Source organism: Nothobranchius furzeri, chromosome 16 (genome assembly GCF_043380555.1).
Source record: "Nothobranchius furzeri strain GRZ-AD chromosome 16, NfurGRZ-RIMD1, whole genome shotgun sequence".
NCBI lineage: Eukaryota > Metazoa > Chordata > Actinopteri > Cyprinodontiformes > Nothobranchiidae > Nothobranchius > Nothobranchius furzeri.
This window is the reverse complement of record NC_091756.1, coordinates 31,722,902-31,749,496: the sequence shown is the minus strand read 5'-3', so window position 1 is coordinate 31,749,496 and position 26,595 is coordinate 31,722,902. Positions and strand designations below refer to the sequence as shown.

Here is a 26,595-nt window from a genome sequence, read left to right as displayed (position 1 = left end):
CCAGTACCTAGGAATCGATACCGGTACTTAATGGTACCAATTTTTGATACTTTTGAGTGTTTAATAGTGAAATAACTTTCTTATTTAATTCTTCTCAGCATATAACCATATTTGATACACATCATGATAAATACCATACAACTGTTTGTATTTTAATGTGGTGTTTCACACACTAAAACCCAGCTCCATGTACTCCTTTTCTTCTCCTTTCCTCTCTGGATGAACTGTGTGATGGGTGGGTCCTTGAAGTTTTATAAACTGCAAATTACACTGAAGCAAATACCTTAGCTGTGAACTAAAGTTACATGTGTATATTCATTCCTTTTTCAAACAGTGGATTTCTCCTAATCAGAAGCGGTAATTTCCGAGTTCCGAGGAGATGGTGAACGCACCATTAGCTGATAGCAACAGAAGCTAAAATACCAAGCCAACGTTATCTCAAACTGTTTATTTCCCTGCTGGAACAGATTAAGACGATGATATCTCACTTGGAATGTTGCAGATGTTATCATCACCCAGTCACCCATCGCGTTTAATGAAGCGGACCCAACCTTTAGAGCAGGGGTGTCAAACTCATTTTAGCTCAGGGGCCACATTGAGGGAAATCTAGTCCCAAGTGGGACCATCTCGCGGGCCGGACTTAACCCGCTTGCGGGCCGGTTACGGCCCGCGGGTCGCATATTTGACACCCCTGCTTTAGAGGCTTTCTTTCTCTAAGTGCCAAGCTGCTTGCTCTGTTCAAGGCTCGCCCGCAGGGACTGATCACGCTGCTGTCTATCTTGGCAAATCGCTGTCTCACAAGTTCTTGTTAATGAAGGACAGGTAGTGAAACAAGGCACCGTTTCATATCACGTGAATCGGTCATCAATAGGTACCACGTAATTCGGTCAGTGCCTTAAAAAGTACCGACTACGGTACTCAGCACTAATTCTTACTGCTCTCTAACTGGTTCACTACAACAGCTTTCTATCATCCGTTTAATGAACGTTTTCACATTTTACTCTTCTTCCAGTGGTTCCTGTCCATCATGACGTCCTACAGGTACTACAAGAAAGAGGTTCATGGGCAGCGCTTGGTCCTGACAAGAAGCCAGACAGCAGGGGTGTGACGGGAACTTTCAAGACTTTTCCAAGCTTATCTTTGTTTTGTGGGTGCAACATTTTGTAATTGAGTTATCATTCTAAAACTTTCAGCTCAGCTCACAATGAAATTGTTTGTTATGGTTTGTTTTACAGCAGCAGGCTGTCAAAGTCCAAAGAGTCATGCATTCATGTTGCAAGTTTGTTTTAGACGACTCCAGCGTCTCCCCAGTGGTGACTGTGGTCTTGACTGCTGTACCCCTGATAGGGTTGACCGTTTTAAGTGGGGTGTTTTATATGTGGAACAAGAGGAGACACAAAACAGGTGAATTATAGCTTTTCTACACATTTTAACAGCATGCTCTTGACCATTGTTTACATCTATCACCACATACAACACTAGTCTGTGGACGTGGCGATGAGGCCACATGGTGACCCCAAGCTCGAGAACAATGGTGAATATGACACCATTCACCCAGGAGCAGCAAGCAGGCAGAAGGAAGTTGGCGAACATGAGGTGCTGAAGAGGGGAGGAAATGAAAGAGTCTGCATATGACACTCTGATGATGGAGGGTGCATCAGGAGGAGAGGGAGGTTACCAGGTGCTGAAGAAATAAAAGACAAAGGAGGACGTGTACCACACTTTGGGAGATCAGCAGGAAGAGGAGATGGGGATTATCAGGCTCTGAAGATGGAGGGACTGCACAGGAATACATCTGAAACTCTGCAAAACAAGAATGCAGAGGGAGACAGAAAACAAAAGGAAAGCATCTCAGTAGCAATTTTCTGATATGGACAGAAAATAACATTTTGTCCATAATCATTCGTGATGGTGCCTTTGATATCTTTTGAATTCTATAGCAGAAGAAATACAAAAAAACATGTTTTGTGCAAAGACTCTTGGTTTATAAACATCTGGAACAAATGTGTGTTACTGTAAAAGTAAAAGCTACAAAGACAAGAAGTTTGACGTTGGGACTGTGTTTTGGATTTGAACTTTTCCCCAGAAAACTTTAATTAAGTCATTAAAGAATATACATGATAAATGAAAGAAAACTTATTTCTCCTGTTGATGTTAGAAAGTACCCTGGCCTGCCAGACTCGTCCTCGGTTTAATTCTGCACAGAGAAATCATCTGGTAACTCACAGGCAGAGAGGCACTTGAGAGGCGGGACTAGCCAGCTCAAAAATAACCAATCGGATGTAGCCCAGTCGAGATGAGCTGTGTAATAAAAGCTCAGGTATTTTTAAAATAAGGGAATAATAACATCTAAATTAATAGATAAAAATGTGAATTAATTTGAGTGGTTCAAAACAAATTAGTTCATTAAACAGAGACTATTGGTAATTTAAAATGAGAATTAAAAAACTGCTTATATTGAATAAAAACTAGTTGGAGAAAAAAAAGAGTCATCCATTTTACTATGTTCCTTGAATGTTACATACGGTGGGTTAAAATGTACGTGGATGCAACGTGGCATGTTACAACCTATCCTTGTGATTATTTTATGTGTCAATCTTGTTTTGTAAAGTTTTACTCTGGTTAAGGTTTTGTGTTCTGACCAAATGAGTGAGAGTGGGCTGGACGATGGGTGCGCTGAAAGAAAATAAAAGTCAGGGGCATACCAGAGCGAGAGCGCACAGTAGAGCTGATAGTTGACGAGGAGAGCTTAAAGATGACCATTACAGCAGTTAATGCCGAGTTGCCGACTTGTAACAGACTTTAAAAAGCCTACAGAAGAAGTGGACTGGGAGTTAATCTTTGGACCCACTGAAAGAGAAGAAGTTCCCCCTTCATCCTGAGTGTCACGTGTGGGATTTGCTGTCGAGAGGACCTCTGGGGATTTGCCTTTGCCATCCATCCGCCTTCTCATCTTGTTCAGCTGCCTCACAAAGAAAGCTGCACATCCACCATCTACTCTTTACCAAAATAACTCAAGGATTTGTGAGTACAAAAAACCAAAACCCTAACCATGCACGTGCTTATTTTGTTTACGTGCTCAAAGAGCGAAGGGGCTGTTTGTTTTTTGCCACCACGCACCCAAGCACCGATTCAGGCCTGCAACGTGTTTATATTGATTATCTTTTTTCATTCAACTGTAAGTTGCTCATGTTTGTTAAATGTTAATTAAAATGTTCATATAAATTTTATTCTCAAGTTGCCTATTGGGTTTCAGTAATTTCTTAGCAGGGCTAAACGGGTTAAGAAAATTTATTATATTCCTGCTAAGTGGAGGCACTGCCATAAATAGATTTAAACATTAGATAAAAACGTAAACGTGTAAATAATTGTATCTCCTGTGAGCCCTTGTGTAAATGCTTTTAGCGCTTCGACTTGTTGTTTTAAAGACGTGTCCAAGTCATTTAGAACAGAGGAAAGAGCCACAGCGAACTCCGCTTTGGTCGCCATGTTCGACAAACTCTGCATTATGGTGTGTGACGTAGGCTGCTCAGCGCTGATTGGCTCGGTTAGAATTCTCACAGGGTGGGGTTATTTGAATAGGAGAGTTCCCAAACCCTTTCTCTGTGCAGAATTAAACTGGGGAGGAGTCTGGCAGGCCAGGCTAGTTAGAAAGATGACTTGTTACTTTATTTTTTTGTAAAGAAAGTGAATTTTACGCTTCATTTAACTGTTGTTGATGTTTTACCTGGAATTTTATGAAATTCAAGAGTAAAGTGATTCACTGTTGTTGTTTTGCATGTCTGTTGACATAAATGGAATAAAGTTCAACATATGACCTTATTTGATACACAGTGTTTATTCTGAACAATGTCAAACACAATTTTTATGTGTAAAATTGTTCCATTAAACATTCTAACAAATGAATTTGGAAATTCATCATTGAAGAAACAAATATTATCATATCTAAACAATGATACCCTTTTGATGCCCACATTCAGATTTAGACAAATCCAGGTCTGAGACACTGACACCAATAAGGACTGAGTTGGCATAGTCCAAACGTGAGGTGATAAAGGCGTGAACGGCAGACTGCAGATGTGGTCGTTTATCTATTGACTTTAAACGTAGCTGAAAAAAACAAGACCCGACTGTAGCATTAATTTGTAAACTCATTGACAGATCAGAGTCAAGTTTCACTCCCAGACTGGTTACACACGTTTTCCAATTTAAAAACGGTAGAGGGAAGTCACCAGGTGCATGCTTCGGATTGACTGGATTAAAAAGAATGGCGTCTGTCTTGTTTTCGTTGAGGCAAAGGAAGTTCTCTGACAGCCAGCCTTTAACTGCAGTAATACAGTCAACGAGAAGGCGAGTTGAGTCAGGTTTACTTAAAGCCAAATAAATCCGACAGTCGTCAGTGTAAAGGTGATAACTTATTCCAAAATTTGCAACAATCATCCCCAATGGCAATAAGTAAATCGAGAACAGGAGTGGCCCCAGAATCGAACCCTGAGGCACACCCCAGCAAAGTGGGGTAGATGGAGAGGAAAAGTTTTCAATGTGAACACCAAAATTGCCTATCAGACAAATAGGACCTGAACCAGTGAAGTGGGGTCCCTTTCACCCCCACCCACAACTCCAGCCTCCTAAGTAGGATGTCATGGTCCACTGTGTCGAAGGCAGCAGAGAGGTCCAGGAGTAACAGTTGGACATGGGAACCAGTATCAGTTGTCACCAGGATATCATTTAGTACACAAAGGTGTGCAGTTTCTGTGCTGTGGTGAGGCCTAAAGCCAGACTGAATGTGGTCAAGGCTTTGATCTCCCAAGTAATTGGAAAGTTGAGTGTGAACTACTTTCTCAATAATCTTGGATATTTACGTGGTTAGCAATGATATCGCTACATGCAACAATTTTAAACCCCGCTGCTTATATGTTAAAGCTAGGCTATCAGCTAAAACCTTCAACCTGCAACCACACAGGCTAGCTGTGTCCAAATCCAGTACCTGCTTCCTTTATGAGTATGCCTTAAAGGCCGATTACGTAACAATGAAGCTACAAGGCAAAATGTGTCCTTAAATATGTCTTTATTTACCCAAATGAAAAAGTAATACCTGAAAGCAATTGTGTCGGCTTTTTTCATTTGCACATTTGTTCTTTAAATGTTTTGTCGTCAAAATTAGCAAGAAATATGCTCGCAAATGAGCTCACATGATGGGTTTCATAGTTCTTCATGTATTACTGCTTAGTTTAGTTTTAACTTCTGCTTAGCAATGTCACGGTTGCTAAGCGGCAGGAGATAGGGAGGTCTTAGCATTCAAAGAAAGACCAGACCTACGTCGTGCATTGAAGATGAATACTCACAAGAATGCTCCAGTCAACTCAAGTCAAAGTAATGTCCAGTCTAGACAAGTCCTTCACATTAAGTCTAGTATGATTTGTTGAGTCAAGTCAAGCTGAGTCAAGCCATGTCACGCTGATCCAACCAGGTTTTCCTGCTGAATTAATGATCTTTTATTCCTTGTTCCGTCTGTTGTGTGTAGGTTGAATCCTTGGGTCCAAACCTTCTGAACATAACAACAATAATACATGTTTTTTGAAGGAGACATACAATGTAAAACCTTCCTTTTGCATCTTTTTGGGCTGCAATGTGGGTTTCCACATGAATAAATCCCATCCATCTGTTTCCTGTCAGTGATAGTTTTCAGGAATTTTGTGCCTAAAATGAGCCATTTCATAAAGTTCTCATCTCTAATATCAGCAAGGAACCACCTCTTACGTGCAAGATAGAGCTTCTACTGCAAGCAGCTGTTCTTTTCTCCTCCCACTTATCAGAGCTTCTCAGCTTATAGCAGCCTAAGAGGCGGAAGGTGGACATGGCCAGATCCAGCTTTCTTAAAGGGACAGAGCCCTGAAGTGGCTCATTCTGGAAGGTACTGAAACTTTCAAGAACAAATTGGCTATAATAGCTTCATGTGAGAGGAATTATATGCAACGAACTGCATGAACTACTATAACTAAAGAAAAAAAGTCAAAATGTCTCCCTTTTAATTCAGCTGTACACAAACTGACAAAACATTTGCTCTGGAACTGATTCCAGTGCAGCTAGCCGTTAGCTGTCACCCCGCTAAGGGATTTCTGCCTAATTCTCCAAACTGAGGTTGTTCTGATTGCTATCCACTGCAGATAAGATATTGACTGTTAATGAGTACTCTTCAAAACCCAACTTAAATCAAAACAAACCATTTCAACATAAAAAAAATGTTACACCTAAAAGGGATTGAAGAGCAAATTGTAAAAGAAAACGGACTCAAGGATACTTAAAAAATTCTTCATTTAACTCAAAAACAATTTGGAACAATCCTGTTTTGTTTTCACTTTTTGCTCCATCACAAGTCCTACAAGATGCAATTCCAGTCGTCAGTATTTAACCAAGCAGCTATTTTTGATGTGTCTGATGTGTTTAACCGAATCAGTTTTCCATTTACTTCACCAAAAGCTGCATACATCTGCAGCTGTTTATTTACTTACTCAGCAAACAGCTAAATACAGGGGTTTTCCTGCGTTCAAATTTGCATGGCGGCCGCCTCCAGCTTATTTTGTGCCGCCCCAGCCTGATTTCACTCTGCCCCCAGCTAAATGAATGTTATTTAACTGCAGTTGCAGCTTTGTGCCACTGTAGGGGCGCTGTATCAGCAGCGGTGCACCGAAAAGCACTAGAACCGCTGCAGAAAAAGAAGATCAAAAATTGCATGTGCTGGCGCATGGTCAGGATGGTACCACCTCTGCCTCAATTTGAGCCAGGAAAAACCCAGTAAATAATTATGCTACTAAAGGACAAAAGATTGAGATGTATTGGCACAGTGTTTTTTTTTTCATTAAGGACATAAAATAACACTGTTATTGCAATAATCTTCTTGTTAACATAGGTGGAGCTGGTTATTCCTCTGCCGATTGAACACACCTCCTTGACTACTCACCCAACATGAATATGACCGTGCACTTTTCCAGCAGTTAGTGAGAGGCGTTAACCTAAATACCGAGTGGTCTCTAGTAAAGACATTTCTACAACCGCCGAACATCACAGAAAGCTCGTCAGGCCTAAAGTTCAGACCAGACGGCTTCTGACTCCTAAAACATTCAGGATACACGACTTCACTCACAAACACACATTTTACATTTACTAATAAATTCACATCAACAGTCTTTATCAAATCTGTTATTTGGTGTTAATACAGTCAGACTTACTGAGAGTCATGTGATCCTGAACATGAATATAAATGCACTCCTTCCAAGTTCCTTTAGACAGAGATGTCACACAGTTTGTGCTTCTGTACAGGAAGCTGCTGCTTCTACGTTAGCTCTCGGTCTCCCTCGTCTCCGTAGAGGTAGTTGTTGGTGCCGGCTGGCTGGATGTATTCATCAGTTTTGTCCCAGTCTGAGACCCAGCCTCCCCCCGCTCCATTGGGGTCAGAAGCCAGGTTCATGGCGCCGTAGCCTGCTCCGCCGCTCGTACGGTACAGTTCCTCTGTCTCGTTTGCAAGCTCGTCCTCATCCAGGATGCCACATTTCTCCACGCTGAGCTCCTCTGGCTCGGCCCATGGTTGTTTCTCTCCAGAAGCAAAGATTCCTTCAAAGCACAAAATGAAAAGGAATTACGTGATTAAATTAGTGCAGAAAAGAAGTGTAAAGAACAGGTTTTCTTGAATTGATTCCAATAAAAACAGCATAAAGAGTTTAATAAATGGGATGAAATACAAACCATAGAATAGAACTCCTCCATAATGAACAATTGAAGCAATGAGAAACACACCCTGCCACTCTTCTCGTGTCTGTTTAAAGAAAGGCAAAAAGCATAGTATGAAAATAAAATCATGCTTCTTGTATGGATAAGTGTTCTGTAGTAACTCCGGTGATAATTCTGCTGGATGACCATGATGATAAAAAACTCGGAGATTCTGAATCAGCCCTCACCTTGTTTTTGGTCATGGCTCCAACTATTAGTGGACAAACCATCCCAGACAGAGTGCCCACACCGTTAGAAATGCCCATGAGGATACTAGCGTACCGTGGTGCGATGTCCAGGTGGTTCACATTAAAACCTTGGGAGGAAACACACAGTTACCTTGTGAGATGTTAAATTTAGACATTTAAATTTACATTTTTTAAAATCTGTGGGGCAAAGAATATGTTTGTATTTTCTTTCACCTGAAATGGCAAAACCAGAGAAACCCACGGCGAGGACCAGAAACGTGATGGCAACACCTTTAGTATGTGAGAAGCCAACTACCAGCAGGAGAGTGGCCTCCATTCCAAATCCTGGTGCACATAAACGCACACAAACAACAAGTCAGGTTCAACGTGAAATGTTTATTTGAAGCGCTTTATTTATTTGGTTTTCATCCTGTAAAAAGGGCTGTTTTATTCGGGTTGCTATGTGCACACTGCTCGCGTCTCTTTCTTCATTTTGATTTTATTACAATGGTGCAATTTAAAAGTATCAGACAAAGGCAGAACTTCTGTTTCACACTTAGTCACCGTTTGCCTCGTCTGAGCTGTGGTGTTTTCACAGCACTCACATGACTGAGAACTCAAGTCTGTGAAATCTTGCTAAAATTACTTTTAAGTGATCTCAGGTAACTGCGTAAAACGGTGAAGACTTGTCTTGGTCGGAACTTTGCAATAGTTTCCATCTCTCTTATATTTTTGGCTAAATACCAAGTTTACTAGTTTTTTCAACACATTTGCAGTGGTCTCTAGCATAAATGTGGAGGAGAAAGCCCCGGAGCTCCTGTTGCAGAAGTAAAAATTAGCCAGAGGAGCGGGGAGCAGAAGACGGCAGGATTTAGAGTGTTATTTCCTGATATTCAGACATCTAGCCTCTGATTGGCTTACAGCAACGTGACTTTTCCACTGACTCTGGTTGCTCTGCAACATTGATGTTTTATCTCCACAAAAAATACAAGCCTGGATGAGTTCTGCTGTGTGATGGAGTTGCTAATGCTAATGGTCAGCTTCTACTAGCCGAGATGTTGTCTGTTTGCTAATGCTAACAAGTAAAAACTGTTTTTTAGTGAACCTAGTCTTGGCAAATCTGCAAAAACAAACTGGGTTTTAAACAGACACAGTCGCAGATCCCCTCTTGTTGGGCCACATTGCTCTGATATGGGAACTCGTGCATTGCCACAGTAAAGGACAGTGCTAAAGACCAGCCACTGTTTTTTGGGTCCAAACATCTTTGTTTTCCGTGACTTTTAAATTGTGTTTTTCTTGTTGGGACTCTGGTAGTTTGTCTTAAATTTGAAGTATGGAAGAAAAATAGTCTCACCAGAATATGATTTATTCTTTACATTGAATTTATGACAATGTATTTTTATTCTGTGAAATTATATATTAGAAATGTTAATTAAATGCATAAAAATTCTACTGCAGAATTTCATGTTTAAAAATTCAACAGAGTTCCAATGTAAATACAGGGAGTGCCGAATTATTAGGCAAATGAGTATTTTGTCCACATCATCCTCTTCATGCATGTTGTCTTACTCCAAGCTGTATAGGCTCATAAGCCTACTACCATTTAAGCATATTAGGTGATGTGCATCTCTGTAATGAGAAGGGGTGTGGTCTAATGACATCAACACCCTATATCAGGTGCGCATAATTATTAGGCAACTTCCTTTCCTTTGGCAAAATGGGTCAAAAGAAGGACTTGACAGGCTCAGAAAGGTCAAAAATAGTGAGATATCTTGCAGAGGGATGCAGCAGTCTTAAAATTGCAAAGCTTCTGAAGCGTGATCATCGAACAATCAAGTGTTTCATTCAAAATAGTCAACAGGGTCGCAAGAAGCGTGTGGACAAACCAAGGTGCAAAATAACTGCCCATGAACTGAGAAAAGTCAAGCGTGCAGCTGCCAAGATGCCACTTGCCACCAGTTTGGCCATATCTCAGAGCTGCAGCATCACTGGAGTGCCCAAAAGCACAAGGTGTGCAATACTCAGAGACATGGCCAAGGTAAGAAAGGCTGAAAGACGACCACCACTGAACAAGACACACAAGCTGAAACGTCAAGACTGGGCCAAGAAATATCTCAAGACTGATTTTTCTAAGGTTTTATGGACTGATGAAATGAGAGGGAGCCTTGATGGGCCAGATGGATGGGCCCGTGGCTGGATTGGTAAAGGGCAGAGGGCTCCAGTCCGACTCAGACGCCAGCAAGGTGGAGGTGGAGTACTGGTTTGGGCTGGTATCATCAAAGATGAGCTTGTGGGGCCTTTTCGGGTTGAGGATGGAGTCAAGCTCAACTCCCAGTCCAACTGCCAGTTTCTGGAAGACACCTTCTTCAAGCAGTGGTACAGGAAGAAGTCTGCATCCTTCAAGAAAAACATGATTTTCATGCAGGACAATGCTCCATCACACACGTCCAAGTACTCCACAGCATGGCTGGCAAGAAAGGGTATAAAAGAAGAAAAACTAATGACATGGCCTCCTTGTTCACCTGATCTGAACCCCATTGAGAACCTGTGGTCCATCATCAAATGTGAGATTTACAAGGAGGGAAAACAGTACACCTCTCTGAAGGCTGTGGTTGCTGCTGCACGCAATGTTGATGGTGAACAGATCAAAACACTGACAGAATCCATGGATGGCAGGCTTTTGAGTGTCCTTGCAAAGAAAGGTGGCTATATTGGTCGCTGATTTGTTTTTGTACTGTTTTTGAATGTCAGAAATGTATATTTGTGAATTTGGAGATGTTATATTGGTTTCACTGGTAAAAATAAATAATTGAAATGGTTTTTTTTTGTTAAGTTGCCTAATAATTATGCACAGTAATAGTCACCTGCACACACAGATATCCCCCTAAAATAGCTCAAACTAAAAACAAACTAAAAACTACTTCCACAAACACTCAGCTTTGATATTAATGAGTTTTTGGGTTCATTGAGAACATGGTTGTTGTTCAATAATATAATTATTCCTCAAAAATACAACTTGCCAAATAATTCTGCACTCACTGTATTTCATTAGCATAAACTCAACAGCAAAACAACTAATGAGGTGACCTCCTGGTGACCCAAGCCAAAGTAATCGTCACTTGATTGAGTAAATGCCTCACCTGCGTCACGTGATCAGAGAAGCATGTCTTCATTGTGACTCGACAGAGACGGTTCCTTTGGCTTTGATTTTACTGAACAGAGAACCTCTCACATCAGTAGTGTTCTGTTGCTAAATACGCGAACGGACGACCCAGGGAAGTGCAGAAGAGCGGTGGTCCGGTGAAAAAGACAACTGGATAGTCCAATCGGTTTCGGACTGAGCCGTGTTTTTGGCTGAGGTTTTTGGACAAATCTGGCAGAACCACTTGATTTTTTTAAACCTCCTCAATATATTTATAGCTATACAATGTTAGAACTTTGTTAATAGGCGTTAAAAAATAAATCTCAGACTGTTTGCAGATTTTCCCAGAAGTGTGACCAAGTCACTGCTTTGCAAGTCACAAGTAAGTCACAAGTCTTTCCAGTCAACTATTGTTTTGTTTGAAAAGAAAAATTTTATGTTAATGCTATAAACCAAAATAAAGACCCAAAGAAAAAAAAAGAACTCTCGAGTCAAGTCCAAGTTAAAGACAATCAAGTCCAAGTCTAGCCCAAAGTCAATGATGTGGAAGTCCAAGTCAAGTCTAAGTCCTTAACTTAGAATTTTCAAGTCTTAATCAAGTCATCTGTCCAACTTCACTTTAATGATGATGACAATAAATAAATCCCAGAAATAAAACTTCTTAAAGCTTCATTTATTTGCTGAAACAAGCAGAAAGTGCAACTGAAACTGATTATAAACAAAGTGCTGCAACGAAGAATAATTTATGATTTTTGTCCATGTCGTGCCACTTTTGTGCTAAAATATCAAATATGCTCAAGTCGTCATCAAGTCATCATCAAGTCAACATATGCAAGTCGATTCAAGTCGCAAGTCATTGGTGTTCAAGTCTGTGTCCAGTCATAAGTCTTTATAGATTTTATCAAGTCATGTCAGAAGTCATTAAAATAATGACTCAAGTCTGACTTGAGTCCAAGTCATGTGACTCGAGTCCACACCTCTGGATTTTCCATTGTAGCTTTAAAGGTAAAACACCAGATATTGCTGTAAACTGACACCAAACACACAAATATGGTACTTTTTTAATTCTTACCCCCACAGTTCATAAGTTTCCTGACGTTAGTCGTGGTCATGATCTGGTTAGAGCGCAAATAGTCAGCGATTTGGCCTCCGATGGGCACAATGATGGTCATGACCAGATGGGGTAGAGCTGACACTATGCCAACCTAGACGTGTAAGAGAAAGCACCCATTGTAAGTGAGGTAGTCATTCATTTTAAAGTGGAGCAGGATTACATGGAGTTACCTTGCTAATTTCAAATCCAAACACCTCCTCAAAATAGGCCGGCTGGCTGATGAGGAGCAAGTAGAAGGTCCAGCTTCTGCAGAAATTGGCTACAATGATGGCGTACACTGGCATGGAGGTGAAGAAGGCCCTCCACGGTGTGTTAAATTTCTATAATACAAATAGTTTCACTTATTTCCTTTTACTTAACTGAATAGCTATATTCAACATATACACAAATGGATGCATATGAAACAGCTATAATTAGCCGAAACGTTAGCAAACAAAGTAAAGAACAACTCTTTTTCTCTGTGTTTCAAAAGAACAAAACAAGTTGACAAAATACACAAAATGAACATACAGAAGTTGTTTATAAGATCAGTTTGTTGGTAGAACCTTGAGCTCGGTGAGAAGGTGCTAGAGTGGAACGTTTTTTTTTTAGATTGTCAGGGTTTCTAAATCTGTCTGCTGCTGTCGGTGTGATAAGCTGTTACTTCTGCATGACTCAGCCTCTTCTTGTGTGCAGTTTCTCTACACTTTGTTTAAACACTGATGCAAGGATATAAAGTGCAGGCCTGAGATCTGATGCATACTAATCCAAATCTGCCTTAGCTGACCGTCACTGAGTGCTGGGCTGACTCGCCGATGCTCTCCTCGATATATTTCCTCTCCTCCTCTGTGATGGTGGGGTGTGCCGCTGGACTCTCGTATGAAACCAGGATCCAGAAGCAGTACCAGAGGATACCAAAACTTCCTGGTTCACAAGAAAACAAACAAATACATAAATAAAAGCTGAACAAGAGGAAGCTGGAGGAAACGTTTAAAAGAAAACAGGCTTGGACTCAGTGGATACGGTTGGAAAAGTCTAGAAACAAAGCGAATCAAGAGTAGCTACATCCAAGCATCTTGTCTGATTCAACTGGTTTTCATTCCATGCTTTTACGACCATGTAAATTTTTCATAAAACAAATATATCTTCCATTTATTAATTTGTTAAAAATGTCAAATTATTTCAATTGGAATTTTTTTTCTCAGCAATTTTGGTTTGCTTTAAGCGTCCCCTAGTGTCCGTTTGTAGAACTGAAACCAAAATCTATCTCCTTGCTGTTTGTTCGTCTTTTTAACACCTTAATCTAACAGCTGAAATGTCTCCTCAGCCTTCATTAGTGTCTACAGGAGTGGCTCATCACTAAATTAAACAAAACAGCTGTGTTTGTGATCTAAAACAAGCAGGAAATGTGCTGGAAGCAGAATTCAGCACCAGGTATGTCAGCGCTATGTTTTCTAAGTCACTTGATTCAGTGGTTGAATCACCTGTGCAGCAGCTCATCAGGCTCTGCAGAAGCCCGTTAATCACCTGCTGATGGAAATCAGGTGTGTTGAAGCAGAGTTAAAACTAAAACGTGTTGGATACCGACAATTAATCGTGCCCCTCACAGGGATAAAATGTGAATAAATGGGTTTAAACAACAGTAATTTTTATCACATCTTGTAAGTAAGTACATTGGTAACACTTTATAATAAGTGCACACTATTAAGCATTAGTTAATGTGCACTTATTATAAAGTGTTACCAGTACATTTTATGTATTTTAGCACTCATCACAGACAGAAAGTCACAAAGTGTTCCACATAAATCAAAACAAAACAAATAACGCAATAAACACATAAAGATAAAAACAAAGTCATAAAATTATACAATACAATGATCGATGATTACAAATTAGGGAAAAAAATAAGAAAATAAAAGATTTAGGTACAGGCCGCTGTAAATACAAGGGTATTTTGCTGTTTTTTTTATTTATTTCTTTGAATGATTTTTAGATATTTGTCTTATATCAAAATCAAAAGTTGTTTTCAGTGAAATTTATAAGAGAATAATTAATTTCCATGTCCAAACATTAAAGCTCCTCTGTAAATCATATGTGGGACATTCATTTCTATTTGCAATCCCTGCCAGTTGTGGTTTCGGGTCCTTTTTGTTTTGTATCAGCTCCTTTTGTGTTTCTGTGTCAGCACAAGCAGAACTATTGTCATGTCTAAACTTTTAATCCTTTTTCACTAATATTGAACCAGAGAACTCTGTTGTTGAGTTTTAAACACTAATTTCCTGAGTTTGGATCCATCTGACTGGAGGTTTAGATGGAAGTCGGTGTATTACCGTAGACGTAGAAGACAGACGACCACCCTGAGTACTGGACCAGGATCCCAGCTAAAGGCATGGCGATCACAGCTCCTGCATATGAGCCTAGGAAAGGAAAAACATCTGGTTTACCACAAGTCTTGCACATTTTTACAAAATCAACAGTATTTAGAAAAATAACATCACTGCTGGTCTTTAAGAGTTGCTTGAAGAATAAATTTTATCGTCTGACTTTTATGTAACATAATTTTTAGAATTTCATCATCTGTGTTTTATCTTCTTAATTACTATTTTGTGTGCTGCTACAACTTTTTTAGTTTTTCTCTGTTATTTTATGATTTAGTTAATGTCAGGTTCAGCGCCTTGGGCTCCCTTAAAGACAGGGGAAAGCACTACATGAACAAAATTGGATTTGTTCACGAAGTTAACGAATTAACTTAGTTTTTACTTATCAAGCTAACGATCTGAGCTCTGCTGTTTGGTGAGAATGTTTTAAAGACAGGATCAGTGTTCCTGAACTCACCACAAAAGGCAGTTGTGGCCAGTCGGCTTCTTTCAAGAGGAGGAGCCCATTTAGCCCAAATCCCATGACAGGCTGGATATGAAACACCCTGTAGGTCAGGACCAGACTTTGTGATTAAAACTCTAAAATGTACACATTTTTAGTGTTTGTAAACAGAAGTGCTAATTAGGAGGAGAATAACGCACCTCTACGAGACCTTGCAATATTCTCACGAGGATCACACATCCAAAGTGTATCCGTGCTGCTGAAGGGATCAGCATGTTCAGGCAGGATGTCGCCACGACAGCAAAGCCAAAAACCCTGAAACAATAATGAAAAAGAAGAGATTATTCAGAATTCAGAATTATTTTGAATATAATACACTTTAAGGAGAATAAGCAGACCTGTTTGCGGCAAACTTTTGGCAGATGAACCCTCCGGGGATTTGGGTGACTATGTATCCCCAGAAAAAAGAGCCATGGATCATTCCCACTGTTTCTGGATCCCAGCTGAACTGTGCTTCCTGTTTGGGATAGAGAGGGGAAATGATGCATCTGGAAATACATTTTACCTAAAGCTGCAATTTATAATAATAATAATAATAATAATAATAATGATGATGATGATGATGATGAAATTTGTATAGCATTAAAAACAGGCTCTGTTGGTGCACTTTGAGTTAAATTATAAGTGAACAGTGACCCCTACAGAAAAAACCACAGTACTTCACTTCATTTATAATAATCAATATGATCGTGTTATTTTTTCTCTTAGATTTGTTTTTCTTGTTGTTGACATTTGCTTTTTTATTTAGGTCGATCCTGGATTTGTTACAGTAATTATGGATGGTACTGTTGACTTTATTAAAGACATTTGCAGAGGTATGAGGGCCTTCCTCTACCTTGAGCATAACAAGAGGTACACTCTCTTGTGATAGCATAAAACATATCCCCTCATTGGAATTCTCATAGCAACACTTGATACTGAGTAATTGCAAAAAAAAGAAACCTGAAATTTAAAGGGAGACTAGGCAGTTTTGATTTGCTTTTAGCACACTCTAGTGTCCGTTTGTAGAACAGAAAGGAAAACGTATCTCCTCGCTGTGCGTTCGTGTTTTTAACACCTTAATCTAACAGCTGAAATGTCTCTCAGTCTTCTTTGGTGTCTACAGGAGTGTTTCCTCACTAAATTAAACAAATGCATTGTGTTCATGATCTAAAACAAGCAGGAAACATGCTGGAAGCAGACTGCAGCGCCAGGTATGTCAGCTACATTTTTTCTAAATTGCATCAGAGTGGCCTGCCAGTCTAAAGTTGCAAGTGGAATATTCTGGCCACAGGGGGTGATAGGGGCTGGATGGCCTTTCATTAAAGTTAGAATATGGAACATTTTAATAAAAAACTATATTAAAAAAACAAAAAATACCTCCGCGGGGCATTCAGAGGCGTGCAGAATGAATGTACAGTTTATCATTTAAAAGCTATATTTAAAAAGATAAATAATCAAATGTTTTTTCTGTCGGGCATGATGCTGTGTTTTTGTTTACATCGAACAGCCACTAGAGGGCGCCACTGCGCTAAAAGGTCTGCTCAGCAAGGCAAGGTTGGGACTGTGTAAAATGGCAGACGTAACAAGTCAAGCAGCTGATTCTGAGCCCAGAATCTAACAGCCCCAGTTCTAAAAGTAAATACTGCTGTAACATAAACATATTAGTAGAAATGAGTCCTCATTCTGTACGATTTGTCTCTGAACATGGTGCTGGAAAGTGTCAGCAGTGAACCATCATCCCGACTGCTGGAAAATTAGTCTTCTTGCTGCGATACCACCTCTGAACACCAGAGTTCGCCAGAGTGTCCGCCAGTGTCAGCATTCCATATTCAACCTTTAACCCTGAAAAGGATCGTTTTAGTACATGACAGCACAATTATTGTTAAATATAAAAAAGTTGCAAAGTATCCCTGTAAAAGAAACTTTTTCTTCAGTCAGTTCTAGAAAGTTGTGTCGGGACGTTTCAGAGATCCTGATGAAAATGAGTCGTCGATGATGAAACACTCGCCTAATTTACAGGCTGTTTTGAAAAGAAAGAGGCTATGTTCTGTTTAAAAACACTGAATACATCTGACACTGTTGAGTCATCACTCACCACTATGACCTCCTTGTTGTCTCTGAAGATGGTGTGGCTGTTGACCATGCTGACGATGGCCACGCCCAGGTTGCACCTGATACCAAAGGAGATGCAGAAGCCAATACCGGAGAGGATGGCAATAATGTAGCGCCTGGGCAGGCCAAAGCACGTGCAGTCCACCACGGGTAGCTCTTTCTCCTGCACCAGTTCAGGCCGGCCCTCGGCTGACAGCTCAATGGTTTCACCATTTTCCTGCTTCTTTTCTAGAGCTCTGAAAGAAGGAAGTCTGGGTGAGCTTCCAACACATCTTTGACTCCTGCAGAAGTTCTTACAGATAACGTAGTTGAAAACAGAAATCCAGAGTTTTTCTCAAAGAAGAAAGAGGTGGAAATAATTAACTGGACCTCTGTACTTCCATGATTAGAGCTGGAAGCAGCGCCTCTCATTCATGTGACTAACATCTGTGCGTAAGCAGATGTCTGAGGCCGCTGGCTAATGCTGAACAGTGCTCATTCAAATAGAAAAGTACGAGACAGGGAGGACATAGTAAAAGAAATTGATATATTTTTGACATTTTATTTCAGCATGGAGTAAAACTTTGACTTTCATGGATTTCCAACAATTCTACATAATCCCTGAAAATGGGAAAATTCTGATTGTGCTTTACGTATGACTCTGATTGTGAACAAGTACCTGTCCAAACAAGTCTCTGAAAAAAGCTTTAACCTGTCCTCAGGGGTGGATTTAATGTAGATTTTTATTTATTTGTCTCCAGTTAAAACTGACCAATAGTGAGGAAGAAGAGTTCAGAGGTGATTACAGAATCTTGTTCATCCGCTCCTCTTGCTGCTCGGGGAAGGTGTAGAGAAACGTGAAATTCTTCTGGCTTCCTGTCTAACAAGCATCAAGTGTTTAAGGTGTGGTTCACTTGTTTACTCAATACGTTTGCAACGGTCTCTAGTGGGATTGAAGGCCTTCAAAATCGTACTCTGGGGGAAAAAAGCCTAGGAGCACCTGATTTGGAGACTTCCTGATATTTGGACATCTTGCCTCTGATTGGATAACAGCAATTCAACTCTCCCACTGACTCTGTTTGCTCTGCAATGTTGATGTTTTATCTGCTGTTTTGTTGAGTAGCTAATGCTAATGGTTAGCTTCTACCAGTTGAGACATTGTCGGCTGTTTCCTGGACACTAAACCAACAACAGCCTTCCCCGTTGTGAGACAAGATGGCTGAGTCCATGAATGTTAAGTGACAGTGTGATGTAGATCTGTCAGGATTTTCAAATTCTAGAGTTTCACCATCTATTTTCTATCAGAAGCTAATGCAGGAGATAGGTGTAGGAGACTGTTTTCATGTTCAGCCTGCGTGAAACACTCAAAATGACTGATGATCAGAAATTATCATTGAAAATCATTTTTTCTGTGATCCACACCTTTAAGCACACCATGGCCTGGGCTGATCTCACATCTTTTTTCCATGCTGTAAGTGGAATCTGTTGTGGTGAAGAAGACCACAAGCTACAGTTTTAATGCATTTTTTGTAATGTTTGCCTTTCATTGGATTTTCACCCTTTCTTTTATTTAAATATGTTTAAAGGTTCCAGATCATGCTCTTTTAAACCTTTGAGAGCAGAGGTATTTGATAAAATATGATCTGATATGATAATATATTACTGTTGGCACTATTGAGGTATCATTTATCTTAAATACGAGTTATTTTCATCAGCCTAAATTTATACCTACAAATAAAATGGTTTGTTTAAGTGAAACTCCACCCACTCCGACAAAACGGGCCTACAACAGCGCCTTAGGCGAGTCAGTTGCTATTGGCTATGGTAGTCCATAGGTTAAGGTGTGCTAATGTGGGTTTGAATCCCGGTGGTGTTGGCAGTAATTTATTTAGGCAGCTGAAACAGATTTCATTTATTTCATAGTTTTGTTTTACTGATTATTTTCTGCAAAATATTTGGTGCCTCTACAGATCTTTGAATTTGGTCGTTTCCTACCAACATTTGGTCGTTTCCTAGCAACATTTAAGCAGATTTACTCTGCTCGCCTCACATGGACTCACACTGGCTAAATAAACAAAAAAGGTAAAAAATAAATAATTAAATAAATAAACAGATTAGTCCTTATAATTTAAACAGTTTACCAATAAAGTGTTGAAAACATCATACCGGCAAGTGTAGCTAAAAAAGAAGAAAACAAGTGACTGCTCAGACCAGGATGTGAACCTGCACTAAATGACATACCAGCCCAGCATACCAACCACTAGAGAATCAAGTTTGTTTCATGATGTTTGCTGCCTAAGCTCCATATCCGGAGACAGGTTTCAGACCAGAGACTAGCTTCCGGGAGAGGAGCAGGTCCTGATGACCAGATTAGTTTCCATTAAGGCTTTATAGGATTTTCAAAGTAAAACTCAAAATTTGCAGCTGAAACGGGGAGATGCATGAGTGGTGATAGAGAAAAAGTGGTTTTCGTTTACTTTACTGCTTAAAAACCATAACTGCCTTTTTAAGTAAAACACCTGATGCTTCATTAAATGCAAGTGTTATCCTGTGCCAGTCCTCCCATCCCAACATTTTGACGACAGCCTTCCTCAGATCATGCTGTTCTGTGTTATCGGATATACTCCCATGAGAAATAGAATGTTGACTGGAAGCACCTGGGTTTGCATGAAGGAAATGTTGTGACATTGTTTTCACTCCCTATGCTAAACAGCTTTCCATCTGACGGAGTAGTTTTGGAATGTGATGTGTGTGCGTTGTTTGTGTCTGTAACTCTGTAACTCGAGAAGGCCCCACCTTCTTCATCCTGTCTTATCAATAAAACTTACTGTGGGACAAGGAGGGGCAGAGAAGTATGGTGGAGACCCAGAGGGGTTTTGCCATGTCTTCCCTCCGCTGCTCTGGCTATACAGCGTAAAACGACCTCCCTCCTCTTTGTGTGTGTTCATTTCAAGTTTAAGGGTTAATGAATTTTAAAATAACCCAACAAGTGGGTTTTGGGAGAGTTCACGAGGGCATAACAATATCTCATGGTAAAAAGCTCCAAAAAGTGAATTTTCAATGATATGGCGTTAATATCAAACACCATTCTAATGTCCAGGGGAGAAGGCAAGACCTTCAGCAGTCAATCAGTGGCAGCAGAATTTAAAACAGATGCCTCCAGATGGAGCATGTTCATCATAAACCAAAGTTTAAATGTGAAGATATATTAACTCTCGAGTGTCCATATTAAGAAAAATGTCCCTTTTTTCTTTTGGGTAATTATTTTGTTTGGTGCAATAAAGAATAGAATCAAATCTAAAGTAGTAATATAAAAACAAATTAAATCAAGGTATAAATAATATAAGGTGGTATCATTTAACATTTTTTTATTCTCATATTTTCATGATAGTTGTAAATAAGATACAACAATTCAGGCATTTGTGAAAACTGAGTATTTACATCCAGCCTTGAAGAACCCAACACACTCCACGGATGTCGAGCCATCTGTAAGATTTCTGATGGTTTATCAGAGCAACATTCACAGCTCAGTTTTCATCTTTTTAACTATTTCGTTATCCACGTTCAGCTAGTTGTGCTCTAAGACCAAAACTCATGTCTCTGATGTTTCAGAGCTTCTCACATCCTACTGAGCCACCTCACCTCAGCACCTGAGTCAAGTCTGGACACATGCTTAGAGCAAGCACTCTGATTGGCTAAGGCACATCCATCGTAACCCTCTCTGAGCTGGTCTGCAGACGATTCCTGTATCAGGATGGATGAGGTTGACTTTAATACCATGCAGACCAAATGGAAATAACTGATGGGCCTATAGCCTGGGACCCATAGGTTGATGTCAAAATTGTCAAGTTGGAAATAATCATGGGGCACAAAATAGGAACGTTTTAATTTAAAAATCCAGAAATTAATAAGAATCTTACAGATATATTTTAAAAGTTGGTTTTCACATCAGCAGGCTGTGCCAAATTCTGTCATGTCCTGTGTCTTATGTCTTCCCAGTCCCTCCCATGTCTGTCCCCTTTTCCCTGTCTTTGGTTTTCCGGTCTTCTGTTCCCATATCCCCAGCATTCATTTTAGTTCTCTCACATTCCCGATGCAGTTTAGTTTCCCGTTGTATTGTTTAATCTATTTGGTATTCAGTGTAGTTCTTCTATTCGTGTGTCCATGACCTTTGACCTCTGTGTTTCCTCAGCTGTTTGTTTAGAGTAATCAAATCTCAGTTTTCCTCAGTTAACTTTTGTTTTGCTCCTTCCCTTCTGTCATCAGTTTTCATTTATAGATCCTGTTTAAGTTTCATAGTTTGTCCTTATTTCCTCCAAGCCTTTCCGTAATCTCCAGGTTTTGTTTTTCTTAGTTACATTAATCCTCCACCGTCTTTAGTTTGTTTTATTATCCAGTTATTTTATTTTCCTATCCTCCCAGTGTCTTGTGTTTCTGCCTCAGTGAACTAGGCACACCTGCTCATCATTGTAATCTGTAAGCATGACACCTGTTCCCTGTATCTACTCACCTCCTCAGTCTATTTAAACCCAGCTCAGTCCTCCACTCATCGACAGTTCCTTGTGTGTGTTAGTTCATTGCTCCCTCTGCTCCTCCTGCCCTTGCCCTCTATTCCATTAAAGAGTTTTAACTTCCTCTTGGGTTTACTGCATTTGGATTCCACTTCAACATCCACCATTTTTTGACAAATTCAACAGGAAACATTTAAAGGCCAGTAGTGACCCACGAGCCACTCTTTGGACATCCCTGCTCCACCATTAAACACAAGTTTATTAGATAAAAAACAAGCTGGGTGATGATTTGAAGTGCTGAAGAAAATAATTTTCATTAAAGATGGAGAGTCGGGGGGGCTTTGAGTTGGGCTCTCAAATCTCTGGTGCTGAGGCTACTGAGGTGGTTAAAAAGCTCCTCTGTGGCAAGGCTGCCCTTTGTCACCGATTCTGTTCATAACCTTTATGGACAGGATTTCTAGTCGCAGCCAAGGTGTTGAGCGCATCCATTTTGACGGTCTGAGGATCAGATCTCTGCTTTTTGCAGATGATGTGGTCCTGTTGGCTTCATCAGAATGGGATCTTCGGCTTTCGGTTTAGCGGTTTGCAGCCGAGTGTGAAGCGGCTGGGATGAGAATCAGCTCCTCCAGGTAAGGGATGAGGTCCTACCCCAAGTGGAGGAGTTTAAGTACCTGGGGGTCTTGTTCACGAGTGAGGGACAGATGGAGCGCGAGATTGATAGGCAGGTTGGTGCTGCATCTGCAGTGATGTGGGCATTGTACCAGTCTGTTCTGGTGAAGAGAGAGCTGAGTCAGAAGGCGAAGCTCTTGATTTACCGGTCGATCTACGTTCCTACCCTCACCTATGGTCATGAGCTTTGGGTAGTGACCGAAAGAACGAGATCGTGGATACAAGCGGCCAAAATGAGTTTTCTCCACAGGGTGGCTGGGCTCTCCCTTAGAGATAGGTTGAGAAGCTCAGTGACATCCGGGAGGGGTTCGGAGAAGATTCTCTGCTCCTCCACATCGAGAGGAGTCAGCTGAGGTGGCTCGGGCATCTGGTCAGGATGCCTCCTGGACGCCTCCCGGGTGAGGTTTTCCAGGCACATCCAACCGGGAGGAGACCTAAAGGTAGACCCAGGACACGGTGGAGGGACTATGTCTCTCACCTGTCCAGGGAACACCTTGGGATTCCCCCGGAAGAGCTGGCCCAAGTAGTTGGGGAGAGGGAAGTCTGAGCCTCTCGACTTAGGCTGCTGCCTCTTTGGTGTGTTCTTGCTGTGTTGAAGCAGCCTGACAAAGTCTGCAGCCGCAAACGAAACATTGCAGGTAAATAAAACCTTTCTGTGTTTTAAAAAGAACTAAAAGATGGAATTAGGCTACTGCCCTCGCGACCCGACTCTGAATATGAGGAAGAAAATGGATGGATGGATGGATGGATGGATGGATGGATGGATGGATGGATGGATATGGAACACTGAACAAACTTTTAAAAAATCATATTTCTGATTATAATCTGACGCTCTGAGTGTTTCATGCAAGTTAAACATGAAAGTTGTCTCCTACACCTATCTCCTGCAATAGCTTCTTATAGAAAATAGATGGTGAAACTCTATGATTGGAAAATCCTGACAGATCTACATCACACTGTCACTTAATATTCACAGACTCACCCATCTTGGCTCACGATGGGGAAGGCTGTTGTTGGTGTCTCATCCAGGAAACAGCAGAGAACATCTTGGCTAGTAGAAGCTAACTGTTAGCATTAGCAACACCACCACACAGCAGAACTCTTCCAGGCTTGTGTTATTTATGGAGATAAAACATCAAAGTCACGGAGCAAACAGAGTCAGCGGCAGAGTTGCATTGCTGATAGCCAATCAGAGACGAGATGTCCAAATATATGGAAATAATACACCAAATCCTGCCGTCTGAAGCTCAGCTGTGATGTGGGACACTTCTAGTTCCTGAAACTGATGCACTGGTGTATTTTTACCCCCAAATATGACATGCAAGGCATTTATTACAGTAATAATAAATATTATAATAGGTTTATCTGTATGCTACTAAATCCCACTGCAAATGTGAGCCACACCTGTACATTATACAGCAATAAACTGACTTGGAAACGTTTTAAACACACTTTTGATTTTATCTGTATTGGATGAGCAGAAATCTAAAGAAAGTGTGCTGACAAACATAAATCCTTGACCTGTTTCAGAGTTGTAGTAGATCACTCAGTTTATTTCAAACAAAAATGCGCTTGTTTGAATCATCATCATTAGTTACAAGCTCCACTCGAATAACCCAAGGCAGTTATCCAAAATCTTGCTAAAGGAAAGCTGCACAGCGATGTCGTTGGTTTGCTTTTACAGTCATAAAAAACCTGAATGTAATAATAATTTAAATGTTTCTGTCACAAGACTGTGTGTGACATTCACACAGACCTTCCCTTGGTAAAACAAACCTCTCTTATTTACTGTAGGCGAGCATTCAGGACTGTCGACCACTTTCTCCATGATGAAGTATTAATGATCCTCAACGTTCAATTATTAATAGGATATATCTCTGACTCTCGGTCTATTTTTGTCAGGGCGTGCCTCTCCTCCTTCTTCCTGTCTCCTCCTCATCATCTTCACCCTGCCTTTTTACCAGCATCTCCCCTGACTCACACATCGCCTCACACGCACGCATTCACTTCTTTGACACCAATTTATCTTCTGCTTTCCAGAGGATTTTCCTTGTGTGGTTTTATTTTTATTTGTTTGCGTGTGACTTTTTATCACTGCAATGCAGGAAATCTGACGTAATCCCGAAAAGCTACCTGGATTTCTTCCCATTACAACTTGAGACAAAAGCCTGAACAAAACAGTTTTTGCAGAATATTTTAAACAAACTAAAAAAAGAGTATTATTTGGGATCTAATGAGCTAAACTAGTATTGAAAGTTAATCTCTTAATTTATACGTCAAGGATGGATAAAGCAGATGAGCTAACTCAGAGTTTAGCAGCTTGGAATAACTGATTGGATAAAAGAGGGTCAACCAACTTCTCCAAACTGAAAGGATAAAATGACGTTGGACAGATGGAAGCCCTGGAGGGACATTATTCTTAAATGATGTGACTGTTTTCTAAATATTAAAAGGTTTGTACAAAGAAAACAGCTAGAACATCATGTCATATTCTGTTTTAAGCATCAGTGTGAGCCCTTTTGTCCTGATCTTGAAATTTGATGCATCCAAACAAGTGATGCACACAATAATTTGCATATTAGGAGACTATGTGAGTAAAGCTGAGATACAGCAAAGTAGACTTATGGTTCCATCTCAAAGCCACCTCCTCCTCCTCGGGATGTTGCGTTCAGAGGACAGGAAATGTTGGGTATAACTCAGCCGCAGAGGGAACACCTCAGAGCACGTGCACCTAACGGAAACGACAGCTTACAGCTTTCTGCCGTGTGGGCCGAGTGGTCTAATCCCGGTTGTTAGATGCCCTATAAGATGAGGGGGGAGGGAGGCACACAGTGACAGGCTACTTATGGGGGAGAGATAGCCCAGGTGAACATCCTACAGGGATTTACGCAGGCCGGCAGCTTGGAGAGGAGAGGCTATTTGTGGAGAGGATTTAAGTGTTGAGACAGTGCATCAAATCCCACGAGAGAGAAAGGGGACTCCATCAATAGCTGCTGGTCCTCACATCACTCCACTGATCTCAGCCTCAGAGGGGTGGGAGGTGTTAAAAAGTAGCCCCGCGATTCCACTGCTGGCTAAAAACAGTCCGGACTCATCATCGCATTTGTTGTTCTTTACCTGATCAGAATCTTACTGTGAAAACAAACTTTTTATTGACCTTTAAAAACCCAGAAATGTGTTTTTATCATTTTTCCAGAGATTCTGTCCACTGACAAACAGTGAGAAAATATCAAAGGTAACAAAAACACCCCATCAGACAAAGCCTGTTTTATATTCCAGGGCTGAAATGGAAAAATTATCCAACTTCCCTGAAGGTCGATACCATAAGAGCACAGCAGAAACGGATCCAGTTATTGATCCGGGATCAGCTTACACTGATGGGACACATTTGGACTAAAATGAAATTTAATTCTGTTCTTGGTCCCCAGAATGTAAATCAGGTCATTTGCAGTTTTACTGAACTGTTCGTGTTTAGGTTTCAAAGCCTTTAAACGCTCATAACTTAGTTGTTTATAGCTTAATCAAACATGTATCAGTCTGAAGACGTGGCAGATCATCCAGGGCTGAGAACATCTTGATCTTCCCAATAACGAGACACCTTCCAGCTGCAGCCTCCACATTCCCACCTACAGATAACTTGTTAATCCAATAAGAATAATTGACATACCCGTAGACTTTCCCCAGAGTCTTTGCTGCCACGCTCTTGAACCTGTCCGGCCGGATCTCCATCCTGACGACTCCAGGACCGGGACGCCGTGGACTCCTGGCGCGCGCCTTGTGAGAGCGCACAGCTTTGGGCTTTTTCCTCACAGATCCAGAGTCAGCTCTGATTGTCCTGCGATTTTCAATTAACTTCTAACGAGTTACCATCGTCCGCCCCGGTTTGAAACTTTCCAGGATCGCGAGTTTTTAACGCGTCTTTGGGTAACTTCCGACAGGATTCATGGCCACACGGTGCCTCTGGCCTTGGTCCTGAAAAGAGATTACAGCTGCCGGCGCGCTAATCTCTGCAAGTGTGTGCGGAGTGGAAGGTAGATGTCACTTCCTTCCACGCAGAGACGCAGGTTTAAGCACCGACTGTTCAGGAGGCTATTCTCGGAGCGCACCAGCCCTGGTGGTAAACACGGGTCCGCGGCGGTGGGCTTTAATGTAGCTAAATAAACGCCTAATAATCAATATCCTTCAATACATCTGGGAAAAATTAGATTATTGGATATTAAATGGAAATTTCCCGATTCTGTGCGACTTTTGTGACCGAAAAATACTCAAAAT

At 40.8% G+C, this 26,595-nt stretch overlaps 1 protein-coding gene across 1 annotated transcript; it reads right to left on the bottom strand.

Moving 5' to 3' along the window:
• Nucleotides 1-3,539: 3,539 nt before the first annotated feature.
• LOC107388083 (vesicular glutamate transporter 1) lies at nt 3,540-26,345 on the bottom strand. The gene is made up of 13 exons (XM_015963458.3): nt 25,991-26,345; nt 17,148-17,400; nt 15,409-15,527; nt 15,211-15,325; nt 15,026-15,113; nt 14,521-14,607; nt 12,978-13,114; nt 12,382-12,531; nt 12,170-12,302; nt 8,190-8,300; nt 7,956-8,083; nt 7,744-7,813; nt 3,540-7,611 (listed from the first exon to the last, which is right to left on the bottom strand). Exons 1-13 carry the CDS (start codon nt 26,050-26,052, stop codon nt 7,334-7,336), a joined length of 1,731 nt encoding a protein of 576 aa, XP_015818944.1. The 5' UTR covers nt 26,053-26,345; the 3' UTR covers nt 3,540-7,333.
• Between the last annotated feature and the right edge of the window lie 250 nt (nt 26,346-26,595).